The 24,494-nt window shown below is 44.8% G+C and overlaps 1 protein-coding gene across 1 annotated transcript; it reads left to right on the top strand.

Annotated features, from left to right (window-relative positions):
- Positions 1-21,968, top strand: E2F6 (E2F transcription factor 6). Its single transcript, XM_082641976.1, has 7 exons — positions 1-199; positions 10,251-10,305; positions 13,181-13,397; positions 15,179-15,335; positions 16,412-16,525; positions 18,860-19,013; positions 19,620-21,968. Exons 1-7 carry the CDS (start codon positions 92-94, stop codon positions 19,667-19,669), a joined length of 855 nt encoding a protein of 284 aa, XP_082498102.1. The 5' UTR covers positions 1-91; the 3' UTR covers positions 19,670-21,968.
- Positions 21,969-24,494: the final 2,526 nt, after the last annotated feature.

The raw sequence follows: 24,494 nt of genomic DNA, 5'->3' as shown, positions 1-24,494 counted from the left end.
GGCCCGGCGGGTCGGGGGCGGCGCCCGACCCGAGCGGGAGAAGGCGGGAGAGCTCGCGGGGTGCGAGGCGAGAGGCGGCCGGCTGGGCAGCATGAGTCAGCAGCGGCCGGCGCGGAAGCTGCCCAGCCTGCTCGTGGACCCGGCGGAGGAGACGGTGCGCCGCCGCTGCCGAGACCCCATCAACGTGGAGGGCCTGCTGGTAAGACCCGGGGACGGCGTGTGTCCCAGCGGCGGGGCCGGGGCGCGGGGTGGGTGTGTGTGGGGGGGTCCCAGGCCCGCGGGGAGGCCGGACTGGCCGTCGTCTCGGTCGTGCGCTCCTCGAGGTGGCCCGGGGCTGCTCCTCGGTCTCCCCGCTGTCGCATTGCCCATCGCGTCCAGTGAAGCAGACAGGTCGTTCGCTTAAGCTCTCGCCTTCTTGTTTGCGTCTGCTCGCAAATGTGTTGTCAGCCTCCTGGGCTTTCACGTTGGCTCCAGAGTAGTGTTGGAGAAAATTGCCCAGCTTTGCCTGAGACAGTTATGCTTTTGCGTTTCCACTGGACTCAGTGGATCTCTGCAGGCTCTCTCTCGTGTGTTCTTCTCTGCAGCCTCTTCTGCCATTCTCCTTCTTCAGGGCAGCCACTTAAAACCGTGTCCACACCTCACACTTCGCACTCCACAGCTTCCCATTCAGCAAGTTATCTTTGGTCCTCTTTGACAGAGAAAGTGGGAGATCAGCCTCCCTGCCGGAGGTCAGTTTCCTCTGTTCTGGACCAGATGCGATATATTCTCTTGGAGTCTCAGGACCCTTGATGAACCCATCGTTTTCCATTCTCCCTATATTTTCGACTTCTCTGCTGGTTTCTTCCCATTCTTAGTAAATAAACATTTCCTGAGGTCCGTTTGCCCAGACGCCAGGAGGACTCAGTGCTCAAAAATAGTTGATGAGCATCATCTCATTTAATTCCGCACAGCAGTCCTCAGGGTTTATTTTTCTTGTTTTGCAGTTGCCAGAACAGACGTGGAGCTGTTAAGTGGTTTGCCTGTCGTTAATGAGTAGACAGGCCTGGGTTGAACCTCGCAGTGTCTGGCTCCAGGTGGTAAATTCTCGCCTACTTAAAACGCGTCCTAAATCCATTTCCATTGTGAAAGATCCCTCCCTTAAATTCCGTATGCCCTTCCACCTACTGTATCTCTTCCCCATTCACAGCCAAGCTTTCTGAAAAAGTAGTCAGCAGTCCTGGGTCTGCTTGCTCACCTGTCATTACCACCTGCTGGGGGACCTCTGCCCTAAGCACAGCTCTGAGACGTTCTAACCAAGGTCGCCAGTCGCGTCCAGCAGATGTCTCACTCCATACCTTCTGTAGTTTCCACACGATCGACCGCTCACTCATGTTGGACACTCGCCCTTGAACGGCCCGCTGGACACATACTCTCAGCGCTCCATCTGCTTATCTGGCCTCTCCTGTCCTCTTTTGTAAACTCCTCTTCCTTTTCCCATTCCTTCCATGTCGGTCTTATTCACATCTTCTACCTTCTCCACGGTTTCTTCATGCAGGGTGTCATTCACCACTCTCATGACCTCTGTTACTATTGGTATTGGTGGTCTTAATCTTTGAGAATTTGATAAAAGCTCCAAACTCTTACTGTGGAAAAACCACTTTATTTTGCATTTAATGTCAGAAGATACACATATCCCTTGAAGTTGCAGATAGTCTTATTCACTCCGGTACTTTCAGTTACCATGTCATGACTCCCAAATCTATAAATCTGGCTCAGAGCTTTGCAGCTGTCTACTAGACATTGCTACTTAGATTTCAAACTCATGTATCTAAAGTGGAATTCATTGTCTTCTTGCCTAAGCCAGCAGCAACTCGCTGTGTCCTATCGCAGTAAATGGTACCACACCCACCATATTGCCCAGGCTGGTATCCTAGGCGTCATCCTTGCCTTTTCCAAACGGACCCCCTCCATTCTATCTAATTAAAATTAATCACCAGTACTTGCCACTTCTAGCCATCGTCTATCTTTTGGATTGTAATCTTTTTTTTTTTTTTTTTTTTTTTTTTTTTTTTTTGCGGTACGCGGGCCTCTCACTGTTGTGGCCTCTCCCGTTGCGGAGCACAGGCTCCGGACGCGTTGGCTCAGCGGCCATGGCTCACGGGCCCAGCCGCTCCGCGGCATGTGGGATCCTCCCAGACCGGGGCAGGAACCCGTGTCCCCTGCATCGGCAGGTGGACTCTCAACCACTGTGCCACCAGGGGGGCCCGGATTGTAATCTTAACCAGTTTTCCTGCCTCTCGTCTTGCCCTTGATTTTTCTGTATATTCTCCACATAGTAACTAACCATAATGGTCTTTTTCAAACATATTTCCAATCACATCATTTGACTTAAAGAATCTGTCATGGTTCCCTTGTGCTCTCAGGATAGAGGAGAGACTTCTTTATGTAATCAGACCCCTGGATTTATCTTTCCTGAACTGCTTATAGTTGCTAAATTTTCCATATCTCCATATTCTCTTGGACCCCTGTATATCTGCACTCCCCCTTTTGAAAAAACCTTTAAAGCACACTTTTCCTTGTCACCTCCCATGGTTCTTCAGGTCTAGATTTACAGGTCACTTGTCGGAAGCCTTCCTGACTTCCCAAGGCTTGGTTAAGCGCTCCTTTTGCGCTCCCAGGGCACTCTGTGCCTACTTCTCTCTTTGCACTGTGTGGCTCTTCGGTTCCTGAGTGCGGCGATTCTGTTCGTTTCATTGTTACATCCCCAGCATATTTCGTGCTGCTTGCAAAAATATTTGGTAAATAGCTTTTGGATGAATGAAATAGGTACTCTGTAAATGTTTGAATGTATGAGTGTTTATTTTCCTGGCTGTAAAATGCTTATTTAAACACTATCTCAGCATTTTTTTTTTTAATTTTTATTTTTTTTAATTTTAATTTTTATTTTATTTATGTATGTATTTATTTTGCTGTATGCGGGCCTCTCACTGTTGTAGCCTCTCCCGTTGCGGAGCACAGGCTCCGGACGCGCAGGCTCAGCGCCCATGGCTCACGGGCCCAGCCGCTCCACGGCATGTGGGATCTTCCCGGACCAGGGCACGAACCCGTGTACCCTGCATCGGCAGGCGGACTCTCAACCCCTGCGCCACCAGGGGAGCCCCAGTCTCAGCATTTTTTAATTGGCTAATGACTGGCAGTATTTAGTAAACGGTGAATTATTAAACACTGTGCAAAAAATAGTTATGTGTATGGCTGAGTGTTTGATGTTCCTTGGGCAAATGGCTTGAAAACTGGAATTCTGTGAAGGCAGAACATGGTACTGATTAAAGATGGAACTTAGTCTGCACATTGAAAAACAAGGAAAATTTGAGTGTGTGACAAGAATGCAGTCACCATGGGAAAAGGTGTATGTCCAGAGAGCTGTTAAAGGGATATTACTCCCCCAAACAGGCAATTGGTACAAAGAAGCATCTGTGTAGAGAATTTTTTTTTTTTTTTTTGGCGGTATGCGGGCCTCTCACTGCTGTGGCCTCCCCCGCTGCGGAGCACAGGCTCCGGACGCGCAGGCCCAGCGGCCACGGCTCACGGGCCCAGCCGCTCCGCGGCATATGGGATCCTCCCGGACCGGGGCACGAACCCGTATCCCCTGCCTCGGCAGGCGGACTCTCAACCACTGCGCCAGCAGGGAGGCCCGTGTGTAGAGAAGTTTTTAACCAGTTTAGAGGCAGTGTTTAAGATCTTAGTCCCTAAAACTCACCTTTTATTCTGTTCTTTCTCCTTTGAGATCACGAGTTGAAAAGCGTAGGTTTTTAGATGTGGGACTTGGAGCGCTAGCGAAATAACTTGGAATGTGCTGCCTTGCCCCTCACGAGCTGCTGGTGCATAGAGAGCCGTGTGCGCTGAGAGCAGCCTTAGTGGTTTCAGTTTGCGGGCACTGCCTCTTCCTGGCTAAGATACAGACAGGCTAAGAGGCTTGAGCAAGTGAGAGAGAGAGAAGCAGTTTGAGGATTGAACGGGAAGGTTTCCTAGGACGTCCAGTCTTGAGCTTTGGCTGTTACTGGGCTGTCCCTTGGCATGTCTTGAGGAAATACCTGAGCGTAGCCCCTCAGTGTGACTTCCTTAAAGGAACAGAAGTTCCACTGCCTCCGCAGTGGTGGGCTGTCAGAACTCAAAGCAGCAGCATCTCCGCTGGCACCTGGGCAGGTTAGTCCCATAGAAGTTTGAGGGAGCATTCCTCTGAGGACTGCCATCCTAAAGATGCTGAGAAGGTCAAACATTAGTGTCCTGTGCAGGAACAGCACTCCCTAATCTGGGCCAGTGTGAGCCTCGAAGTAACAGATTTTGTACTCACAGAATAAGGTAAGAATTCAGGCTCCTTGAGTGTAGTTCTTTAAGTACAGCTCCTCAAGTACAGTTCCTCCAGATCTTTAGGCCTGTGAAACTAAAAAGACAAGTTATCTGACCCCTGCCCCCCACACCCCCCCAGCATATGTCGTACACTGGTAGGACAGACATGGGATAACTGCTGTGGACAGTCCTGTCCATAAAGGAGAAGGAGAGGGGTCACAGAGGAGCATCTGGTCTGGAGCAGTTCTGAAATGCCACCTGGTAAATGGGGGAAGTTGTTTGACGAGGTCTCAAGGTCTGGGAACAGTTCTCCATGTTCCCACCTCTCCCTCTGGCCTCATGGTTCCACCATCTGAGCCTGTCTTTCTTTTTCATGAAAGGTCATATCTCTTCAGTATTTGTAGCTGAGTACTTTTTTCAGCCTGCTTCCTGTCAGCATCATTTGGGGGTATCCAGTGGCCTCTTTTCACTTTGAACTGTCTTTATCCCTTTTAGACCAAACTGGCAGTGATTTTGCCAATGTAATTCTCTCAAAAACTATATGGATGTCCTGTGAATCTTGTGGTTCACTCAGTAGACAAGCGTCCCACCCACAGATTTCTTCGAAATAAACTCTTCTGTACCTTGGGCTCCTGCTGGGGTGGCCTAGGAACAGTACCCTGCAGCTTCCTAGAGGCCCTGTCCTTAGGTTGAGAGGATCTCTGAGGTTCATCCTTAGTCTCCTTCAGGGGCCTTTTGTGTGACTGAATGGCACTCTGAAATACCATCTTTGATCTCTGAGGGCTTCACCAAGAATTGTTCAGTCTCGGGCTTCCCTGGTGGCACAGTGGTTGAGAGTCCACCTGCCGATGCAGGGGACACAGGTTTGTGCCCCGGTCCGGGAGGATCCCACATGCCGCGGAGCGGCTGGGCCCGTGAGCCATGGCCGCTGAGCCTGCGCGTCTGGAACCTGCGCTCCGCAACGGGAGAGGCCACAACAGTGAGAGCCCCGCGTACCGCCAAAAAAAAAAAAAAAAAAAAGAATTGTTCAGTCTCACCTTTCCCTTTAGATGCGGTTTTTCTGGCGGTGCCTTTGATTTGGTCTTCCTCAGAAGTCTTCTCTTAATTTTTAGCTTCTTGAGAGGCTGAGAATTTTTTTAAAGCTACGAAGTCGTAGCTTCTTTTCTCTTAACAGTCCTTTCCTCTCTCTGTCTCTCTCTGTCTCTGTCTTCATCTGTCTCTCTCTCCCTCCCTCTCTCCCTCCCCCACTACCCAATCCCCGTTAACACTGTGTGGAAATCTCCTCGGTTAGGTTACCCGGCTCATTACCATCTGCTTTCCACGGATCTGCAGTTGACAGTGTTGCTCTGTCTTAGCATAACGGGGATCCTCCTTCTTGAAGTTTCTAACAAGTTCCCCTTCCTTTTGAACCCTTACTAGCAAAGTCCAGATTTCTACTGACAAACTTTTTTAAGACTGCTTAGTCTTTTTTTTTTTTTTTTTTCTTTTTGCGGTATGCGGGCCTCTCACTGTTGTGGCCTCTCCCGTTGCGGAGCACAGGCTCCGGACGCGCAGGCCCAGCGGCCATGGCTCACGGGCCCAGCCGCTCCGCGGCATATGGGATCCTCCTAGACCGGGGCACGAACCCGTATCCCCTGCATCGGCAGGCGGACTCTCAACCACTGCGCCACCAGGGAGGCCCAAGACTGCTTAGTCTTGAACAGACTTCTTGGTAGTTATACTCTGGTTGTCTAAGAGAATGTCCTTGAGATACGCACTGAATTGTTTAGGGGTCTGCAGTTTACCCTCAGATGATTCAGAAAAAATAAATTATGTGTGTGTATAGAAAAAAAAAAAGATAAAGCGAATGTAGTAAAACGTTAGCATTTGAAGGATTTGGGTGAAGGGTGTATGGCAATTCTTGGTACTATTTCTGTACCTTTTCTGAAGGCTGAGATTATTTCAAAATAAAAGGAGAATGGGTATCCCTGAAAGGTGCTCACACGATCAGTCTCCTGTTGGGAAGGGCCTCGGCCGTTCCTCACCTTGACCGGCAGCCCTCTGCTCACCTTCTCTCCAGTTTCCTCGTCCCTGCAGGGGTGTCGAGCCTCATCATTCTCCTCCAGGGCAGGGTGCCCTGTTCTGCTCTAAGGGACCAAGTGCAGGGGTGGCATTTCATTTACTTTTTTTTTTTTTTTAATAGCCCACTAACTTTTGTGTGGGAAAACCTGTATTCTGATTTTAAAGCCATTTAAAAAGAAGAACTCCTGGGCCTCCCTGGTGGCGCAGTGGTTGAGAGTCCGCCTGCCCATGCAGGGGACACGGGTTCGTGCCCCGGTCCAGGAGGATCCCACATGCCGTGGAGCGGCTGGGCCTGTGAGCCATGGCCGCTGAGTCTGCGCGTCCGGAGCCTGTGCTCCGCAACGGGAGAGGCCACAACAGTGCGAGGCCCGCGTACTGCAAAAACAAACAAACAAACAAACAAACAAAAAAGAAGAAGAACTCCTATCTAGTCCCGTTTCCTCCCAGAAAAGCTCCTAGCTTACCTGTTGGGTGTGTGTGGTTCACCAGTTAGAGTAGTTGGGAAGGCTTGCCAGGATTGTCAGATTGAGTCTCTCCAGATGATAAATTTGTATCAGAAAACAGAAACTGAGTGTTCATAGTCTCGCAGGGGTCCTTATTGATGGTGTACCAGAGAGGGAGTCTTCACCCTGGGCCCCTGTGTCTGTAAATACTCATTGTTGTTTGTCAGTTGAAGTCATCCAGACAAGGTCCTATTTCACTCTTCCGTTCATTAGTTTAACAATATTTACCAAGTGCCTGAATGTGCCAGGCACTGTTCTGGTTCAAAAAGGAAAACAATAACAATAGTCTCTTATGCTTTCATAGGATTTTTACAATTTACAAAATTTGTCATTTAATCTTCACAATAGCTTGGAAAGTGGGTTACATCCCTACGCTGTGTTACAGATGAGGGTGAGATCTCCCAGCATCTAAGAAGTTCTGGTAGTCCTGAACCCGATCTTAAGCCAAGAACTATTTTGAGTATAAATGAGATGAATGTGTCATCGCTGTGGGCACTTTGGAAACCTCCAGAATTGTAGGTCTGTAGGATTTATACGATCTTTATTTGGGATGCCTGCCCCTGAGGGGCCATGATGCTATTGTGAGTCCTCCAAAATAAAGAGAGAGCGCTTTTATATTCAAGGGGAGAAAAACGAATGGGTGCTGTTAGGGTCTGTTTTCCCACAGATCTCAATAGAGCCAATATGTGGTTTAGAGCATAGAATGTAGGGGAAAGGAAGTCATCCTTTCTCATGTTACTAACTGAGGTATTATCCCTGTGCCAAGCTGTGAATAGCAGCAGTCCAGATAAGGAGACCAGAGGGAGGGGGTATAGAGCAGGAAAGGTGCCCTTGTAGAATGTGGAGAGAGCAGATAGGGAGCCAGCGTGTTTGGAAACCGTTACGCGCTGTGTGCAGGACTCGCCCCGCTGCTCCAAGCTAAACACAGAAGCCTGTTCGCAGCAAGGCACCTATGAATGCTGCTCTGTTAGCCCTGTCTGTGTGCATTCTCAGGATTTATTCAGACATTATAGTGATTGAAGTAGTGTGCTGCAGATACGTAAGTAACAGATCGTGGACTGAATAGAAAACTCATAGACAGACCATAATAGTTACAACAACTTAGGATATTTGTGGATGTGTGTTTCAAATTAGTGTGATGAGGATGGATTTTTTTTCACTTAGGAATCTTGCATCAGTAGTTCAGCTCCATCTCATACTGTTTTAGCAGAAGGGTTGAAAGTAAAAATAGCCGTGACAGTTGGTCCTGTTGGTCTGGTGTTTGCCTTGAATAGGACCGCCCTTCAGTGTGGCACTGTTGGATGCTGTCTTCACAAGTGACTGTCAGCACTGTGCTGAGAGCTGACGGGCAGAGTCCCTGCCCCAAGACGGGCTCTCCCAACTGGTTTTGCACCCAGCAGGTTTGTGTGTAACAGCTAAGTTAATGTCACAGTGGAATTCTGTTTCAGGGGACTTACTCCATATGAAGTTAGCTTGCTGACAGATGCCGTCACCTTGTCATAGATGGTAAGGGGATCATTGTGCCGAGATCGTAACGCTACCAGCAGGGAGCTTCTTAGCCGCTCACCTCAGCTTCAGGCTTCCGCACCTTCCGTCTTTTTGCCGCATTGCCGCCATACTTAGATTTCTAAACCATGAGCTGGACGACGTCGTGTCTTGTTCAGAAATCTGTGGTGATTCAGCACTGGTTACAGCAGAAAGTCCAGACTCTGTAGCATGACTTTCACGGTCCTCTGCGTGGAGTGTGGTGCTAGCATTCCCGTCCAGCCTTAGTATCAAGTTGGTTTTGCGCTAGCCACCCAGGCGGCTTCTCAAAAGGTGCCAGGTGATTTATATTTCCGTACCTTTGTTCATTTCACTTCCTGCCCTAGGAATTCTTTTTCCTCCCTCCTCAGCCTCCCACAGGTTCTGGCAAATTCTGGCTTGTCTTCCAAGGCTCAGCTAGGGGTCCCCTTGCCTGTGAATCCTTGTGATTTCCCTTGCTGGGTGCATCCAGAGCACTGTTGTTTCCCTTCTTAGAGCACCTTATGAAATTCACTTATCCCAGTTTTGCTACGGCCCATTTGGGGGCCAGTTTTTTTCACTTACACAGGAGCTAAACCTGCTCACAGCTTGTCTGGAGACACATGGCATCATTATACATACTTTATTCTAAGCAAGAGGCCAATATGGATTTCTGTTTATTAGCCTTAGCTTAGGTTTTATTTATTTTTTTGCAAAAACAATTTTTAAATATATTGCAAACATTACTACAAGTTTATATAAACTTTCATAGCCTCCAAATAGCTGGTAAAATGGTGAGCATTGATAGTGGAGCTACTACTAATTTCCTGGTCATCTCAGGAATTTAAAAGAATTTTTTTATGAATCTTAATACCAAAGTCTCTAGTTATGTAGCATGCATTATTTTCCATGATTAGAAATGCTGTTTTTACATTAATTATCACGGGAATGCATGGCTGCCTGTGAAAGTTTGTGAGCACTTTTCTTGGAGCCACTCTCTCTCTTTTTTTTTTTTTTTTTTTTTTTTTTGCGGTACGCGGGCCTCTCACTGCTGTGGCCTCTCCCGTTGCGGAGCACAGGCTCCGGATGCACAGGCCATGGCTCACGGGCCCAGATGCTCCGCGGCATGTGGGATCTTCCCGGACCGGGGCACGAACCCATGTCCCCTGCATCGGCAGGCAGACTCTCAACCACAGCGCCACCAGGGAAGCCCGCCACTCTCTCTTAATTAGCAAGGAGTGAGCATTTGTCAGTTTGGACATCTCTTAGATCTCTACTGCGCTTTCCAGAGTCAGGGACAGTGTCCTGATCCTCTCGGTATTGCTTTTTATCCTCAGTACCTGATACAGTTGATAGGTGAATGTCTACTTAGTAATAAAGTCTCATATTCCCCCCTCCCCCTGCACCATTCCATCCCTCCGCCCCCCCCCCCCCCGCCGTCTCTTTAACTACGGCTTCCATACTTACGGAGGCCTGTACAGTTTCAGAAATTCAAGTCGATGAACATTGTCAGATGTGATTACAGTTAGAGTAGATATAGTTTAGAAGGAAGACTGGTTTTCTCACACCAAAATTATTACTCCAGGGTGAAAAAAAAGACAAACTTTTATATTATCCAGAAAAATGTTGTTCATTTGCATTGTTTCTGCTTTTTTTTTTTTTTTTACCCTTTTTGGCCCCTTTAATCTATAAACAAGGCCCCTTATGCACGCACGTTAGTTCATATAAAGAAGATTAACCACTGTGCCGCTATAAACAAGAGATGGGCAATAATTATTAACAATTCTGCTTTTATTTTTTGCTATTCATTTGCTTGTATTTAAATTACCAAGTTTAAATGTATCTTCTTTTTTCCAGCCATCAAAAATAAGGATTAATTTAGAAGATAATGTACAATATGTGTCCATGAGAAGTAAGTTGATTTGATTCCCAAATCGGTTTTAGGTTTTGTAGTTTGAACTTCATATGATTTAAGTGATTTATTTTAAATGTACACGAGTTGATGAGTAACTTAAAATGCATTATTTGTACACTGAAATGTAAAGCTTGGAATTTCAGCAAAAATTCCTGAGGTTGTGGGCTGTTAATGTGCACAAATGCCAGTTTATTCTCCATTGCTTTGGAAATGTCATTTTTAAAACAGAATGGTCTCTGTCGGGGTATTTTCCCAGAGTTCTGTGAGAGCAGTTGTCACCGCAAGCAGAACTGAAGGCAGTTTGGCAGCAAGCGTGTGGACAGTCTTTGGCCTTCCTGGCTTCCTTTGATTCCCTGTGCCCTTCCCATCTGCTTCTGCCGTGGATCAGTGTTCAGAGTCAGTCAGGTAGTTCCCTGTCTTTCTGAAAATTGTTATGACAAATGGCCCCACCCCCGTTTCTTCTTAATTTGGTGCTAATCTCGGTGGGTAGGTGGTGCGTCGGTGCCCACGAGGAACCATAACCTCAGCCTTCATTTCTCCCCGGCCCGGCCACAGTCCCACCCGTATCTGGCCCCCAGGTTGGGCCAGTTTTACTCTGGAAGCGTTTCCTTCGTCTGCCGCACACCACCAACTTACACTCATGTCTCACGTTGATTGAGCTTGTACAGTGCCTGGCCTGTATTAAGCTCTTTGCATGGATTATCACAACAACCTTTCAAAATTCAGGTTTGGATGATTATTCCCATTTGATAGATGAGTAAACTGATGCCCGGAGATTTAGTAACTTGCTCAGTCAGGATTCAAGCCCATGCTCAGACTTGAGCCCACAGTCTTACCCACGGGTCAGGCTGCTGCTTCTTGGGCAGGAAGCAGTGGCCCAGCCATCTAAGTCAGCCATCGGCTCCAGGCTCTTCCACCCCGTCCCCTCTTCCGTTCTACTGCCCGTGTGATCTTTCTAATACAGAGATTAGATGATGGTATCACTCAACCTAAACTTCTGCAGTGATGCTCTGTTACATATGGAGAAAACCCTGACTCCTCATTTATTTATTTCTATTAAATTCTATTAAGAAACAAGGCAGAGAACGGACAGACAGATGCGCAAGGCCCTCGATGGCCACTTCCTGCTCCACTTTGCAGCCTCATCTCCCAGCACTCGGCCCCCTTCTCCATCGCAAACGCTGTACAGCTGTGGATTCCCTACAAACGCCATGTTCTCACACGGGGCTCTGCTGTTTCCTCTGCCTCACTTACCCCCATCGCCCTCCACCTTCCCGTCCATCCTTCTATGCTCTGTTCCCAGCACATGCCTGTTAGGAGGCCTCCCCTGTTTCCCACTCCAGTTAAGGTTTTATTTCATCTTATGTAACTTTGAATCCCTCTGGCACACTCATCTCAGGGTTTTGGGTAGAGTTCCTTCCAGACTGTGGAACACGGAACGCCTTTGTTCTGGAGACCATTTTAATCATGTTTCTGTCCCTTCAGCAACTGTCACGTTATAGGTGTTCAATTAATATCTGTTCTTTATAAAATGGCTGGCATGATAGGAATATACTTATCCTGAACTTATAAGACCATGTCTTGTTAGTAATTTAGTATCATTACAGTTGACCCTTGAATAACAGGGTTTGAACTCTGCAGGTTCACTTAGATGAGGATATTCTTCAGTAGTAAAGACTGCAGTACTAAATGGTCTGGTTGATTGAATCCGCAGATACGGAGGACCACGATAAATTATACGCAGGTTAACTCCTGCGTTGTTCAAGGGTCAAATGTAAATGTTTTTAAAGTCAGAGTTTCTCATTTGTAATCTTCCAAGATATGTTGTAGAATTGTGACTATCTTCTGCTTCCATTTTTAAAAAAAGTTTAATTCCTCTTTAATCCTGTTTAATCTTAAGTATAGGAGTAGTCTCCACATGGAAGACATTTACATTATAAAATCTGTACTTTTGTTTCTTGCAGTAACCACCAGTGCTCTTTAAACTGAATATGACATTGTCGAGGTTCTGGATAAGGGCATTTTTGACTGAAGATAGGATGACTGTTTCTTTTGAAGCATACTGTGGTGTGCCATGAAGTAGAAAAAAAGAGTAATCATATACTCCACACCAGAAGGACAACTAAATTATTCATAGAAGTATTTCCTCTGCACACTAAACCATAAGAACTTTTTTTCCTAGTATCAAATAGGGAAAGATGAAAAGAATGATAATATTCTGTTTTCCCCCTTCATTTACTTAATACAGAGTAGCAAATATTTTAAAAAACAGTTACGCCACTTTTTCTCAAGGTAGGACATCACAGTCCTCCTGATCAGAAGACTAATTGGAGCTCTTTCTGAACTTCATCAGACAGGGTAACACTGTGACGTGTATAGGAACATTTTAAACATTTTTTATTTTAAAGCCAAGTCTCTAACTTTGCTTTATAAAGAATTTCTTTACTTGAAGACCAAATGAGAAATTTAATTTTAAAAATCATTTCTAATCCTATTCCAGATAGTGGTGTGGATGCAAGTGCAGACTCACCACTTCGTGTCTGATATGGTGCCATGATGCCTTTTAAATTCACATATTCAGTGGAAACTGGTTGCATATTTCAAACACTCCTTTGAGTCTAAAGCCTTTGTTTACCTGCAATAGGCTAATAAACTTCTATCCAGTTTGAGAAATCGATTTCATAAAAATTAGCTATGATTTGGTCAGTGTGTAGAATATCTGTAGGTGTCTGTGCTTACCGATCAAGAATAAATAAATGGTTTTTTTAATGAGTTGAGAAAGAAATGCTGGGGTTTTTTGTATTTTTTATTTATTTATTTTTTTAGAAATACTGTTTTAAATTTTGTGAATTGTGTTTGTTTCGTTTCCCAGAAGCTCTAAAAGTGAAGAGACCTCGTTTTGATGTATCACTGGTTTATTTAACTCGAAAATTTATGGATCTTGTCAGATCTGCTCCTGGGGGTATTCTTGACTTAAACAAGGTTGCAACAAAACTAGGAGTACGAAAACGAAGAGTGTATGACATCACCAATGTCTTGGATGGAATTGATCTGGTTGAAAAAAAGTCTAAGAACCATATTCGATGGATGTGAGTTGTTTTCAAACTTTTCTTCTTTTTTTCTCCCCCCTTCTTTTTTTTTTTCTTTTTTTTTTTTTTTTGTGGTGCGCAGGCCTCTCCCTGTTGTGGCCTCTCCCGTTGCGGAGCACAGGCTCCGGACGCACAGGCTCAGCGGCCATGGCTCACGGGCCCAGCCGCTCCGCGGCATGTGGGATCTTCCCAGACCGGGGCACGAACCCGTGTCCCCTGCATCAGCAGGCGGACTCTCAACCACTGCGCCACCAGGGAAGCCCCCCCCCCTTCTTATTAAGTGACAATACTGTGCTTAAAACAAACTAGTTACTAGCAATGTTTTTTTCCTACTTGGTACCAGTTAAAAGCCATAGACATAGAATATCATTCCAATATTATGGAAAAGTTAAATGGAGTCATGATTAGTTTTAAGAATTTCACTTTTCAAGATAAGGGGACATCTGATTTGTATAGGAATTTTTTAAAAAAATATTTCTTCAGTTCTAATTGATTATTGACATGGGGGAAATCAGTTAAGGCTGTAAAACAGTGGTTCTTGCACTGTAGTGTAATAAACACTTAGATGCCTCCCTCCCCAGGGGTTGTAATTCAGTTCTGGGAGAAGACAGATACCTACCTTCTTAACAACTACCCCCAAGTGATTATGGTGCGTATCATACTTCGAAACACAATGCCCTGAATGTGAAAAAAAAAAAAAAATCAGGAGACTTACTATCTAAAAGTCAATAGCTAAAGACTTAACATAACATAGGAGGGATCTCATGGAAAGAAGACTTTATGGTATAAACATAGGTGTGTGTGTGCGTGTCCACGCGTGCACGTGTGCAGGGAACGCACACAGGAAGAAGGCTGTTAAACTCGCGATAGGCAAGTATTTTGGATCAGTAAGAAACAGTTCCAGCATATAAGTACATAAAGACCTTTCAGGCAAATGAAAAATCTACCAACAAAGATCATTAAATGATTCTAAGTAATTAACTTAGCTCTTAGAGGAAAGGGATTCATAAAGGATGTTATTTTTCAATATTACGGAAATGCAAATTGGATTCTAATTTGAACATGTTTGCTAAATGACATTAACATTTTAGGGGTTAATATCAGATTGTGTTCCGAATCACTAATTAGAATCAGATTTGAGAACTAGCAAGTGAAAGAAAGGTAAAGTGGTAACAGCCTTTTCACTTTTTATTTTCTATAAAAATTGAAGAAAAGAATGAATCTTGGTTGTTGCTCAGGTCATGTCAGATTGGGGTAAACAGTAATAAAGAAAATATATCTTTAAAAAATGATCATTATATTCAGATAGAACTGGATAGAATATGCACAGTGGGGAAAAAATAAAGACTTACAGAATTTTAGCAGGGGAACTGTCATTTGGCCAGTACATCTTGTTTTTCATATGTAAGAACTAAAGGATTAAAAGATCATAACTTGTCAAAAGTCATGTGAGAAGTAGAGCTGGGCTGGAACTGGGTGTTACTGACTCAGTTCACTGCTCATTAAACTGCATTAAGCTTTCCCTGCTACTCCTAATTTCCACAGGGGTATGATGTTGGTTTTGTTTTTAAAGTCTCTGTGTAAGGGAATAGAAATGCGGACAAAAACCAGGAGAAATAATGGTTGTCTAGAATGATGGGAGGGAGGACTGCAGTTCCGCACCTGGTTTCTGTCATTGTGGGAAACACCTGGTGTCAACGTTTGGAGACGTTCCAGTAACCTAACTTGTATTTTTTTGTAATCTCCTAGATGTTATTGATGGTGATCTTTTTCTTTTAAAGAGGGTCTGATCTGAGCAATTTTGGAGCAGTGCCCCAACAGAAGAAGCTGCAGGAGGAACTTTCTGATTTATCGGCGATGGAAGATGCTCTGGATGAGTTAATTAAGGATTGTGCTCAGCAGTTGTTCAAGTTAACAGACGACAAAGAAAATGAAAGATATCCTTTAACTCTGTGCCTTTAAAAAAATTCTCCTTCCAAAGCACATTACTTCATCTGGTAGGGTCAGCTTGGGGATTAATTAATATATTTAAGATACAAAATAAGACCTTTAGAAGTGAGTGAATTGCCGTAGAAATGGTACTTAAACTGCCATTCTAGTCCACAAAGCATGACACGCAGTTGAATGTCGTACTGCTCCTAAGTTCAGTGTCTCTGGGACCAGAGGGGGAGATTTGTCTTTGGTACTGATCTCCTCCTGGGTCTCCTAGACTGTTTGGCTGCCCTGTTCCCCACACGGAACGGGCAAACACCTTTCTGAGGTGTCGCTGATTCTGAGCTGTTCCGTGCTTCAAGTTTACTTAGACTCTACCCCAGTCAAAACTCCCGTTTCCACAATACAGTTATTAGAAGGAAGGTAAATGCTATTACTACACTCAATCAAAAGATGTGTGGAATAAGAAAAAAAAAGAATGCTGGGGAAACCCAGTAAATCATGTAACTGGTAAAAATTTCAGGCAACACAATAAAAGAAGATGAGAAAAAATCAGGTAGTGAGATGGAAAATAATTTTGGATGAGGGAAATCCCATGAGTACATGATAGTCCTGAAAAACTGGTTCTCTTAAGTTGTGTCTACTTCTTACCGATTCTTTCCACCTTACATTTTAGGAGATCCTCATCAAAACTGAATATTTTTTCCCAAAGGTTCTCACAGTAAGATCTCGCAATGCATAGGGAAGGGTGGGGGGAGGTTTGATACCTTCATGGGTTGTATTTGTTTTAGAGGTCCAGACTTCATTAATATTTTTCTCCAGAAAATGTCGTCATCACAATAGTATAGTTTAAAGGGATTCTTCAAGTTATAAATATTGTAAAACACTTTATAAAATCTTAAGAATTGTTTATGAAATAATAAGAATTATATATGAAATAATTTTTTCCTGACTGCTTTCCTTAATTGTGAGTTTGTATCCCATAAAAACTAATGATATTCTAAGATTACACTTGGATTCACGTATTATAAGAGATAAATTATCTCCCCACTCTGCTTAGAGACCCTTGACTGATTTTCACACTAGCATATGTGACGTATCAAGATATTCATAGCATTCAAGCCTTCCATGAACAGATTGTAATTGCAGTTAAGGCTCCGGCAGAAACCAGGTTGGATGTTCCAGCGCCCAGAGAAGTAGGTAGCTTTGCATTTTTAAGAAGGCTTAAAGGGAGGCAGGGCAGCTGCTTAGGCTGTGCTTTATTGCAGTCCCAGCGCCTTATCACCAGTGTGTGCGTGGTAGCTGCATACCTGATATAGCTTGAGGCACTTTACACATTCTGCGTTGTTTTGCGTAACACAACAAACGCGGTAGTCCTGATTATTATCCTTTTAAAGATGAGGAACTGAAGCACAGAAAGATTAGGTAACTTCCTCACCATCGCACAGTAAGTGACAGAACCACAATTCAAGCCCAGATAGTTTGGGTTCACAGTTTGTTCTTAACCGTTGTACTCTCATGCCTCTTAGAGGAATCACCGAGGACTGCCTCAGTGTTGAGATTCAGTGTCAGCGAGGGCTCTAGGGAATTAACTCACTCACCAAATTCATAAAAGACTGAATAAAAGAGAACACTGAATTATACATTTAAAATGAAAAGTAAAATTGCTTTGTAAACGAAAAGACCATCAGCTGTCAGCTGCTTGTAGGAAAGTTTGTATTGAAAGACTTGTCATCAGAAGGTTGCGTGGTAAGGGTGGAATCAGAATGAAGGAGTGTGACCATTCTTAGGACAGACCAAGTGCTGACAGCCTGAGAGAACTATCACTGCTGAAGTCATCACATCATTGTGATAGGGACTTAACTCCCTCATCGTGAAGAACTTCTCACCACCCACCTTTCCTTTTATTCCCAGAAGACCACTGCCCATGTGAGACCCCAGTTGCTACTTGACAGTGTATTACAGATGGATTAAGGAACAGCTTTCGTTTATTCCAGTCACACTCAAATTGTGACTTCTTGGTGATGCTTCCTAGTTGTTTTATTTAGATTTAGATACATTCCGAGTCTCCTAAGGAACATTTATATCTAATATGAATCATTTCGCATATTCACGTTCACGCATAATCACTAATCTTTCAGTACATCCTTCCTTTGGGGCATGATAGTCCATCCTGCAGTGGCTGACGGGCTTTTGGTTTTTTCCCTGTGCTGTGAACTGCTTCAGGCTGTAACTGCCAAATCTTGCTGAGCCTTCCATCATGCCCAAGATGTCTCTTAGATCCCATTTAAAAGCTGAGGAACGTGGGCCCTCTTGGTAGCCATTCTCAGCCATAAGGAAAGACAGCGGGACCGATAGACACAGAGTCCGATTCCAGGGAGATCTGGGGATCTAGTCCCAGTGGAGATGGACTAGCCTTTGGGTCAAATCCAGCCTGCTGGGTCTTTGTAAATAATTGTTTTGGGACACAGCCACGTGCCCATTCGTTTAGATTGTGTCTCTGACTGCTTTCACTCTAGAATGGCAGTTGTGTGGTTATGAGAAGGATGGCATGGCCCACAAAGTCAACAATATTACCTCGCCCTGCACAGAAACGTGGGCAGCCCCTGACTGAGTGGACTGCGAGGTCCTCAGCTGCCGCTTCTGGGCAGCTTAGTGGTTTCCTTTATTGCCCAGAAGTATCTATCGAATTGCACAACGTGTACCGTTCAAACAAGACCTGGCCTGCCCGTCTAGGAGCTGAGCAGATGTTCTTCAGCGTACCTGCCTGCTGCCGGGAAGCTGTGGAAGGTGGCACTTGAGGTTGGGAGCCCCTCTGCTGTGAGATCACAGGGTGGTGTAGAGCAGGGGCATCTGGTACCAAGCCCAGGCCCGACCACAGGAGAGGGGAGAAAATAACCTTGACTTTACAGTTGAACCCGCTCGCATCAAAACAACAAAGAATCATCTATAACCGGGACTGTTCCTTAAGAGTTTAGCATAATTCTCAGTAGAAGTACCCAATTTCCTAATATCTTTTGGGTTTTAATGTTTTAAGTTACAAGAGGTATATTTTATCTTGATCTCATCCTCTTTTTCAAGTGGATGGAAGAATGGTCCTTTCATTTAGCTCAGTACCTCTTCAGTGGTCTGAAATCTTAACACAGCCTTATCATTTGAGTCTGCGGGGTGTTGTAGATTTCTTTGTCGCCAAAATACTGATCTTTGAGTCTCAAGTACAGACTCCTTAAACGGGTCAAGTCTTGAGTAGAGAAAGATGGGCTCCTGAATGCTGAGGTGGTCCCCTCCTGGCTCTGAAACCGTTGCTGCACAATCAAGTAGCTGTGTTAACTGTGTGAATTGGCCAGTGGTTTCCTATGACTCAAGCTAACTAATAAATACGTGATTTTCTCAAATATGTGATAGAAAGGAAACTACTTGAATGAGAATTTTCAAAAGTGTCCCTTGAAACTTTTACAGTTCTAGTAAGTGAACAAATATGATTAGTGAATTCTCTCATTCATCTAGATGTTTTCTTTGTCTTTTGCTAGGATTCTATCACAGTCCATATCAGGAGCACTCAAGGGCCTATCGATGTTTATTTATGTGAAGTGGAGCAGGGCCACTCAAGCAGTAACGTGTCGGACGGTGTCGGTGCCTCTTCATCTGAAAGCAAGCATCCAGAACAGCCTGCCCCTGAGAAAGGTAAGTGCACTAATCTTGTGATTAGGAAAATTTAAGGTTTTGATGATTTTTAAAATAGAGGTTTTTTTATTAGCCCTCATATAGGCTTTTTTTTATTAGTTTCTGCTTTATAACAAAGTGAATCAGTTATACATATACATCTGTTCCCATATCCCTTCCCTCTTGCGTCTCTCTCCCTCCCACCCTCCCTATCCCACCCCTAGATAGAGTTTTATAAATGAATATTATGGCCTTATAGGTATTTTTACTCTTCCTAGCTACAAAAACATGAGTTAAAAAATTACAAGGTAATTCTGAACTGTAGTTTAGACTGTTTCTGTGTAGTTTTGACAGCCGTGAAAACTTAGAATTGTAGTTGGTCCCAGAGTGTGGTCTCTGTAGAGAAGGCTGTTTGCATGCTCTGACCCGGCCTCTCAGGCACATGCTTGAGTTCTAGTTTATTCTTGGGAGACTCAAAACATTAGCCTTATGCCACTAACGTAAGAATATGCTTCGTGACCGAGGTCTTCCTATTTTTTTTTAAGCACTTGAATTGTATGTTCTATTACCGGTCTGCCTTTCATACCTTCACTTAGGAGGGTTTCTCTTGTGCTCGTTATTTTTCAGAAGAAAATCCTCCACAGCAAAGTGAAGAACTGCTTGAAGTGAGCAATTGATGGCATTTGAGGATTCGTGCATTGAGTCTTTTGGGGACATCCTGTGTGGATGAATTATGCATTAGATGTGATTCTCAGAGCAATAAATCATCCCAGACATTTTCTCATTCTCAGTAGCAGCAGTAAGGCCAGGAGTACCTTCGAGTAGTTCACTACTTAGATTGCTGGATAATTATGGTTTCTTCATTTGAAAACAACTCTTTTTATAATTATTCACTGCTTTTTGTCAGTGAAATAGACATCTTGCCTACTGAAATTACTATATCACCCAGAGTATCACTGAAACAGACAGGCAGGCTGGATGGACAGTTTTTAGTGGACCCTGCCCTTTGCTGCATGGATCATGTGTCATTATCACAAAAGAAATTGCCTTACACGGGTTCATGTCTGCAATGGATGGGTGTACGCACGCATCTGGACATGATGTCTTTGTATATATTTGTATAATGTTTAGATCACTTATGAAATACGTCGAAGTGAAACTTTTCACCTTTGTACAGCCAAAATAATGTATATATGGAAAGTAACAGACATATTCTCTAATTTCTGTGGTATCTATAACTTATTAGAATCCTCTGAATGAGGGTTAGAGGAGAGTTTTTTCCAAACTTCTACATGTAGAAGTATCATCAATGTGCTCTACATTTAAAGTTCATGGATCTAATGAAGGTATTTCAGTCCGGTTCCCAGCGCTAAAATTGGACTTCAGGCTCCCTACAGAGGCACTGTGTCTGAACAGACTGGTGGCATGCCCCAAGCTTTAGGGGCGAGTGTACAAATGCCATCAGGTTATGGCTTAATTCCTTGCAAAACATGAATTCAATCATGATGAGAATTGGAAACTATTTTAACCTTTTTTGCAAGCAGGTTTTGTAATATGTTTCTGTATGCAGCCTTGCCCTTCAATCAAAGGGGTTTACTTACGATGAGTTAGTGGTCCCCTGCCCTCTCTTTAGCTCTAGTCCCATGTTTCCAAGTACCTAGCTATTTCTACCTCACTGGGTAAGTCGTTTACCACTCTGTGCCTCAGTTTCCTCAGTAGTTTACCATTAGACTGTGAGCTCCTTGAGGGACTTTGTCTTAAGCATTGTTAAACCCAGCGACTTGCACCACACCGAGCTCATGAAAAGTGCTCAGTAAGTGTTTGAACAAATCAGTGAGCGAGCGAGTGAGCGAGTGAGTGAGTGAACGGTCAAATTAGACGAATAATGCTCGGCTTATATAACGTACAAGGGTTTTATGTCATTCAGATTCATATTTTAAACTTCTCTTGCTGTCAAAGAAAGAATTGAAGCAACGTGAAATTAAGACCATGTGTAAAGAGTGAGCATAGGAATCGAAAATCAAAGTACTGAAAAATAATGCTGAGCATCGAGGACTGGCGCACCTCTGAGCTCCAGCGGCTTTCGCCGGTCCCGTCCCTCTGCTGAGCTCCAGCCTCTCCCCTCCTCGCAGACCGCGCCGGCTGCCTCTGTCGGCCCAGGCCTGCTTGCCGTGCTGCTCCTCTTGGGCGCATATGGTGAACCTGAGAGTTCAGCAGAAGGGGGGTGTGGAGATCAGGGGCTCCGTGCAGAGGTCCAGGCTCTGCCTTGTAGACTTGGCAGCTGTCGGTCATATGTGATGGCTAAACATGAGAGTGGATGAGGTCACCTAATGAGAGGGTACAGCAGAGAGGGAGAGGCCCATTAACACTTATTTTAGGGGGAAACACAGAAGAAAAGGCTTTTCCCGAGAAGGGATAATGAGAGGAAGGGAAAATAAACAACTAAAGAAGGCGGTGCCCCCAAAACCAACAAAGAAAGCATGGCCACAGGTGATAACATCTTTCTAAGCTGCAGTTCCTTACTTGTGAAATGTGACAAATGTTCTACTTTGCACATCGCTCTGAGAGTAAAATGAGATCATGTAAACGAAAGTCCTTTGTGAACTGTAGACGTGTGACATAAATTAATCTCTCCTGTCACTCCAACTGCTGGTGTTGGTCTCTTCTTTTTACAGCTGCTAAGGTACGCATCCCCAGAACTAGCGTCCAGGGTTCTTCCTCCCCGACTCTGCCCTGAACAGCACTACCCATCTCTCTGTGCATACAGGCGTACCTCATTTTATTGTGCTTCGCAGATGCTGTGATTTTTAAAAATTGAAGGTTTGTGGCCACCCTGTGTCCAGCAAGTCTGTAGGCGCTATTTTCCCAATAGCGTTTGCTCATTTCATGTCTCTGTGTCCCATTTTGGTAATTCTTGTAATATTTCAAATGTTTTCGTTATTATTATGTTTGTTATAAATATAAAACTTGAACAGATGAGGAGTTGCTTCTTATTGATGAACCAAGAAAGTGGTTTCTTGAGTTGGAACCTAATCCCGGTGAAGATGCTGTGAAGATGGTTGAAATGGCACCAGAGGATTGAGAATATGACAGATGTAGTTGATAAAGCAGCAGCAGGGTTTGAGAGGCTTGATGCCAATTTTGAAAGACGTTCCGCTGTGGGTAAAATGCTAGCAAACAGCGTTGCAGGCTACAGAAAAATCATCCGTGAAAGGAGGAGTCTACTTCATTGTTGTCTGACTTTAGGAAATTGCCACAGCCTTTGTCTACTAATCTAAAGCCATGTCTCCAGTCAGCTTTATTAATAATGGTAGAGATACTTTATTAATATCTGATGTCCGTCTCTCAGACCTGCGTGTCTATCAGTTCATTCTGAACGTGGAAGAGGAGGAGGGATGTTACTTACTGGGAAAAGAAACCGTAACAGACTCTGCACTGGGGCACCCATATTAGCAAGGATTAAATTCAGCTGCAAGTAGGAGAAAAACCCCCAAATAACAGCAGCTTAAGAAAGATACAAGTTCATCCCTCATATACAGGAAGTCTGCAGATAGTCCAGAGTTGGTATGGCTCTCCAAGGGGTTAGGGACCAAGTTTCCTTCCAGGTAGTTCTTCCTTCAGGCTTGGCTTCCATTTCCGAGTTCACTGCAAAGTCCAGGAGAGCTGCTGGAGCCCCAGCCGTTGTGTCTACATACTAGCCAGCAGGCAGGATGAAGAAAGAAAAGAAAGGTACACTTCTTCTTGAGGACACTTCTGCAGTTCACTTTACATCCATTGGCCACAATTTAGCCACTTAGCTTTAGAAATGTAATCTTGGGTAGGGGGACAGCCAGGTGCCCAGCTAACACCTGGAGCTCTATTGCTGTTGAAGAAGAGTAGATACAGGGTGTGGTTAGACATTATTAGATCCTATTCTCCTCCCCTCTGGGCAGGAAGATGACCTCTAGTGAGACCACATGACTAGTTCTAGCCAGTTGGCTATGAAAGGAAGTGACATGTGAAAAGACGACATGCAGTTCTGCAGTACCTCTTCCCGCCCCAGCAACCAAGAAAGCCACGGGTTCTGGGTGAAGCAGCTCTAAGATCCTGGAGTCTCCATCAGCCTGGATCCCCAAGAGACTGGGTGGAATTGCCCTGCCCATCTGCATGCAATGTGAAATGTGTCAAATCATCGGGATTTATTTGGAGCTAATTTGTTGCTGCAACATAACCCAGCCTATGCTAACTAGTATGTTTGGGGACAACTAGCAATCTCTGCCACAAGTCAGTGAATGAAAGACTCAAAAACAGCCTCACACCAAACCAGTGTCGTACCTTCGGCCCACTCCCAACTTGTCAGTTGCTTATGATCAATAAAATTTGACTGTTAATACATTTGTTGGCCACTAGCGTCACGGGAGGCTAACACAAATTTGTGTAATGATTGCCATCTAGTGGAGAGTTCAGAGTTTCCCCATCTCTTATTTCCAATTAAGCAGATGCTGCTAGAGAATGGCATTGACTTTAAATTTACAGATCCCGTTCTTGTTGATAAAGTGAATTCACACTAATTCCCACATATTAAGATCTAAATGGAATAACTGGGGAGGAAAGAAGTCACAGCCGTTAAGAGATCAGCGTTATATTCCAGCTACGTCCATGTCTAGACCATGTTCTTGCCATGATCTAGTCTGCAGAGATCTTGAGTGTCTTCACTCCCCTCAGAACGTCACATTGGCCCATGACGTTGGATCTGTTGGGCAGGAAGTAGTAAATGCCTTAGATGTTTCAGCAAGACATACGTGTTCCAAAGATGGTATGACAAACACTCTTAATACCAAGTACTGCATCAGGCAGGGTCCAGGAAGAAAACCATGGTGGGTGTCACGTCAGAGGTGAGTTAATACGAGAAGGCTGAAGTAGCAAAAAAAGGACCTTGAGGTAGCAGATATGAATAATTCAGGAAGCAGCTACCACCCCTAGGATAAAGTAGCGTTCCCGTAACCCGGGAGCCCAGAGGAGAGGTCCTCACATCTCTGGAGGAGATGTCACACCAGTGCTCTGGTGGGGAAGGAGACACCCACCTAATGGCTAGTACTCAAACCTCTGTTTGGGGTGGGACACAGGCGTGTACACCGCTAAGGGGGTTACAGCCACTAGGGCTGACACTCCTGAGGGGACACCGTGGCCGGTGCTGGGGCTACCAAAGGGATCTGGAAAGTGAAGCCACGTGGTCCTCTGTTGCTGCCAGGACACTGACAGGAGCTAGAAAAAGGAAGCAAGTCACTTCTGTCCTCTTCCTGCGTTCCACTCTCCCACCACTGCCTGCTTATCAGCACCCAGCTGGCCAGCAGGGGAGGATAGGCCACGGGGCTTGCAGGGCCCAGTCCCAGCGTGACGGAACAGAGCGTAGAAGGGTGGGACGGGTCTGAGAAAGGAAACACCCAGCACGTCCTACCCACCCATAACGGCCGCGTGGTGTAGGCAGCCCAACCCCGCCCTTCCTAAGTATGACTTCAGAGA

Source organism: Mesoplodon mirus (genome assembly GCF_964341445.2).
Source record: "Mesoplodon mirus genome assembly, chromosome: 14".
Classification (NCBI taxonomy): Eukaryota; Metazoa; Chordata; class Mammalia; order Artiodactyla; family Ziphiidae; genus Mesoplodon; species Mesoplodon mirus.
The sequence above is the reverse complement of the archived record's forward strand: the minus strand, read 5'-3'. Positions and strand labels throughout refer to the sequence as shown.